Consider the following 4,824-nt stretch of genomic DNA (forward strand, 5'->3'; position numbering starts at 1 on the left):
CGGCCCCGCCACTGCCGTCTTCTTCCAGGAGGGGCCCTGGGCGTCAGGGCCTGCTTGGGAGCCAAAGCCCCAACCCCCTCCTGGGCTCTGCTGTAGGCCTGGGGCTGCTTCCGCCCTGCTCGCCTGCTCAGATTGTCTGTGGTGGCCATTTGCCACCTGCGTGGAATCCCCAGGCGAGAGGCAGCAGCTGACCCAAAGGCATGTTTCTTGGGGGGACCATGAGCCAGGCTGGGTGTGTGCCCGCCAAGGGGTGTGTGGGTGCGGTGGGCTGGGGTGCCCACCCTGGGTCCTGCCCTGCAGAGCAAGGTGGATACTCACTTGTCTGTGCCCCATGTGAGACACAGCAGCACAGCTCACGTGTGGATCACGTGTGGACCATGTGGCCCGTGCTTGGACGTTCCAAGGCCACCAAGCCTGACAAGGGGCAGGAGATCTGGTTGGAGCGATTCAGGGAGGTGGCCGGGGCTGCCCCAAGCCCCACCTGACCTCACCTGGGGCTCTGAGGTGGGGCTCGACTCTACCCACGGGAACAGGAAGCTGTGTGTGGGTCGCGCCCATTGGCCAGATGTGGAGTTTTTTCCAGCCAGGTCAGGATATTCTGAAATGGTCTTTAGCCCACAGGTGGCCACTGCACGGCTTGTGGGTGGACTGGGGTCCTCACGGAGAGGCGTGCGCGGCCCAGGAGAGAAGGCACTGCAGCCTGGCTGGTGGGGCCCGGAGTTCCTATTTGGGGACAAAGCCCACCTGAGCTGCCCTTTGACAGAGGGCAGGGCGCTTGGCTTCGGGGGTCCAGGGGACGTCCGTGCTGTCTCCTCCATAGAACAGGGTCGCTGCACTTGGGGTGTGAACGCCCTCTCAGCCTGGATGCACCCTCCCCCTACAGGAACAGGCCTTGTGAACGGCAGCAGCCTTCGAGATTTAGCGTTAATCCCTCACACATTTGTTGCAGTGACCAGGACTATGAACGCGTCTCCCCGGCCCCTGCCCAGACCAGCGAGGTGGGCGGCGGGAAGGAACCAGACGCTGCGTCACACCAAGGCCAGGTCGGGAAGGAGGCCTCTCGGCCGTGGCCGCGGCCCCTGGCGCTCTCTACGGCCCAGGGCCCCGCTCAGGACTCGGCCTCTCTTCCCTCGCTAATAGGAAACAGGAGGCATCTTCTTGCTCCAATTCACAGAAAGGGTGCGCGTTTGCTTTGAAATCCAACCCAAGAGATGCGGTTTAGACGCCAGATGTTCATGCCCCTGAGCCCCCGCAGGGGCCCCAGGATTGGTGGGCATGCGGCTGCTGCGTGTGTTCCCCGAGCCGTCCCGCATCCCTGGGGCCTGGTTCCCAGGGTGCGTCCACCCCTGCGTCTGCTGCCCTTTGCCCGCGGTCGGGGCCGCTGTTCCTGAGCCCCGAACCCCGGGGTCTGTCTCTCCTCAGCTCCCCTGACCTGTCATCCTGGCCCATGTGGGGCCGTCGAGCACAGGGGGTCACTACGTCAGTTTCTTCCCTCAGGGAGCCTGTCCCGGGGCTGTAGTCAGGGGGGCGGCGGGGTCGTGTCTGCAAACACAGGGAGGGACGTCCACCTGGGGACAGGCAGCACCGTGGTTCCGAGGAGCCCATGGGGGCCAGGCGGGCTGGGCGGGGTGTGGTTGGCCCTGTCACAACTCTCTACTGCCCCCACACCATCAGACGGTGACCATGCTGTGGAAACTTTTCCACAAGGTCCTGGGGAGCCCAGTGACGTGGGAGTTAATGTCAGTGCCACCGGGAGGCCTTAAACAGGTCATAAACAGCACGCACGAGCCGGCAGACACCAGCTTGCCCCTGCCCACCAGGCGTGGCCGCCGGGCCTCTGAGCAGCCCCCGGGGTCGCCATTTCTGGCCGTGCATGGAGCCCCGTCCCTACGTGGCGGGTAAGTTGCGCTGCCGGCCTTTCCCGGCAGCTGGCTGGGCTGCACGGCTCTGAGGCTCGGCGCAGACGGGGTACGCGTTTTTAAAGACCTCAGGGGACCCCTCGCGGGAGAGACGAGTGGGCCCCGTGCCTGGTTGGAAATGCAGCGCAGTGAAGAGAGGGTTCCCGTAGGGTTTCATTTAATCTGCCAGACGTGCACGTATTCTGAAGATCAGGAACTTGAAAGTTACCCAGCTAGTTCAGGAATTCAACCTCCGCCCTTCCATTCGCCGGCACGTTGCCGCTGGCCCGGGTTCCTGGGGCCCCGTCAGAAGGTGAAGGCCCGTCTGCCTCTCCGGGCCTGACTCTCCCCTCTGCCGTTCTGGATTCACGATGTGTGGGAAGCAGGCAGGCAGTCCTGCCTGGGGACCTGTCACCCTGCGGGCCGCGTCCCCTGCTGCCCAGTAACACGAGCAGGGTCCCAGCCCTGTGTTCAGTTAGCCATGGGGACAGCCACCTGGGTCCCGGGGTCCCCCCCACTTTGGGCTCTCCTCGAAGGCGGCTGCCGGGCTGGAGGCCCCGTGGGGGGTGGGGCAGCTCCAGTCAGCGGTGGACTGGAAGTTAAGAGGGCGTCCCCGCGGCCTGAGCGCTGAGGACCACCAGACACAGCCGGTGTTCCCCCATGTGCACACGGACGCCAGAGCCTGGGGACGTGCTGCACCTTGGGTGGGGCCCGCCGGGACTCCTGAGCCAGGAGCCTGAGGTCACTGCGGCCCCCCAGGAGGAGCACGACCCGCTCTTCCGGACACGCCCACAGGCCCTCGAGCATCCCGGGTCCTCCCGGAGACCCACGACAGCGGCCCAGAGCAGGTGTGACGGACGCACAGCAGTAAAACGCCCCCTGAACAACATCTGGCTCTTCCTGGGTCCCTTCTGCAGCCCTGGACGTTCCCTGGATGCCTGAGCTGGGGCTCGCCCGCAGCCAGAGCCCTGCCCCCACCCCGGTCCCGTTGAAGAGAAACCACTGGCAAAGAGTGCAAGAGCAGTGCGCATGCCCCGGCCCCTGTAGTGGGCACTGCGGGCGCCACGCGGCTGACACACACCTGCCCAGCACCCCCACAGTCTCTGGCGTGGAGACCTCCCTCACTCCGCTGTTCTCCGTCCGACCCTCCTGCCCCCAGAATCTCGAAGCAAAAGAGAGCGATCCCGTGGAGGGCCCCAGGAGCTGAGCACCAGCACTCGGCGACTCGGAAGGGAATTAGACACCAGGAACCTGCTGGTCACAGCGCGGGCGCCGCCTTCACACTGGAGACGAGGCAGAGTGAGGGGACACCTGTCCCGGGTCACCCCCATGCCATACGGTGCTCCTGTGTAGGACGCTCCCCACACCCCTCCCCCCCCACCCCGTCATCCACAGCTGCCAGCGGATCTCAGGACGTAGAAGTGCTGTAGTGAAGGCAGAGACCCGGGCCACACGTCGGCCCACCGCCTGGTTCCCCCAGCGCCGCGCATCCGTCCCGCGTCTGCCTCCCAGGAAGAGGCGGGAGGGGCTTGAGGGTGTCCCTGTGGCACCAGGTTCGCAGNGGCCTGGCCGAGAGGGCTGCTCTGCTGCTGTCTGCCTTGCCTTCCCGGCGAAGGGGGGGCCAGGATGGCCCAGAGCCGCGCCCCGGCTGTGTGGCCAGGGCGGCCCATGGCTCCGAAGCGGCTGCTCCAGGGGCCTCCTGGGTGGGCATATTTCCCCCACCGTGTAGACACCGAGCGTCTCTCTCAGGGCTTACAGGCATCTTCACGCCACCTCAGTGCATGTTCGAGTTCACCGACGTGCAGACATTTATCAGATAGGACGTCAGTAGCAGGAGGAAGGTGGCTGTATGTCCAAGTTAAAGTTTTCGCTTTGATTGCTACAAATCCGCCGGCCCTCGGGTCCAGAGCTTCTGCTGCAGTTTGCAAATGGGTTTTTATAGCACATTAGTGCTGGGGGGGATTCCAAGCAAAACAGCGCTCTCAGTATTAGAACCAGCTGCGGCTTTCTGGAGACGGTGACTCACGCCCTCCTCTTAATTGGGTGGGAGAACCAGGCGGAGACGCACAGGGACTCAGTCGGGACGCTGTCTGTTTTCCAAGGGTGTCCTGGCCACGGCCCGCCCCATCCCCCACCCATCACAGCATCTGCAGCCCGTGTTTATTCCCCTGCTTTCCTTCTTGCAGCTCCGACCATAAAAACAGAGCCCGCCGACGACCTCGAGCCTGCCCTGAGCTGTGGGCCCGTGGGCCAGGGCCTGAGCCCGCTCCCTCAGCCGAGCTACAGCCAGCAGCTCGCGGTGCCGCCCGACCCAGGCTCCTGCCTGGTGGCTGGCTTCCCGCCCTGTCCGCAGAGGAGCACCATGGTGTCGCCACCGCCCAGCGCCGGCCCGGAGCTCCACGACCTCTCTTCCGCTGCCTACGGCAAGGCCACGGCCAGCCCAGGCCACGGCCACCTCGGACTTCAGCGGCCGGCCGGAGGGGTGCTCGCCGTTCGGGAGACGCCGAGGCCCGTGGGCGTGCACCCCGGGCCCCCCCAGCAGCCGCCCCCCGCCCTGCTGCAACCACAGGTGAGTGCACGGCTGAGCAGCAGCTGTCCCCCGGGCCGCCGGCCAGCTCTCTGTCCTGACAGCCCCTCCTCCTCACCACCGTCCGGTACCCAAGAGCCGACCTGTTTGCAGTCCTGCAGCCCCACCCGCCCATCCGAGATGGGCCGCCAGCAGCCCCGACTGCCGAAGGCTCCGAGGAGCGAGTCTGCAGCCCCCCGGCCCCCGCCGCCGCCCGAGGTGCGTGAGGACAGTAATCATAGTCTGGCTCCCTTCCCCGTAACGGTCAAGCGAGAGCCTCAGGAGCTGGACCAGCTGGACCTGGACGACGGTAAGTCCCGCGGCCGGAGGCGCACCCCCAGCCTGGCGCCGCGGCCACAA

General features: G+C 65.9%; 1 protein-coding gene across 1 annotated transcript in view; it reads left to right on the forward strand.

Moving 5' to 3' along the window:
* The window catches only part of NFATC1 (nuclear factor of activated T cells 1), a gene marked incomplete at its 5' end in the record, with an annotated part of 96,183 nt that overhangs the window by 60,298 nt on the left and 31,061 nt on the right, over positions 1 to 4,824 (forward strand). The window contains 2 exons of the mRNA XM_077752713.1: positions 4,085 to 4,467; positions 4,579 to 4,774. Coding sequence (XP_077608839.1) covers positions 4,085 to 4,467; positions 4,579 to 4,774 — 579 coding nt within the window. The remainder of the gene's footprint in view (positions 1 to 4,084; positions 4,468 to 4,578; positions 4,775 to 4,824) is intronic.

Source organism: Crocuta crocuta, unplaced genomic scaffold, assembly GCF_008692635.1.
Source record: "Crocuta crocuta isolate KB4526 unplaced genomic scaffold, BGI_CrCroc_1.0 scaffold101, whole genome shotgun sequence".
NCBI classification, from domain to species: Eukaryota; Metazoa; Chordata; class Mammalia; order Carnivora; family Hyaenidae; genus Crocuta; species Crocuta crocuta.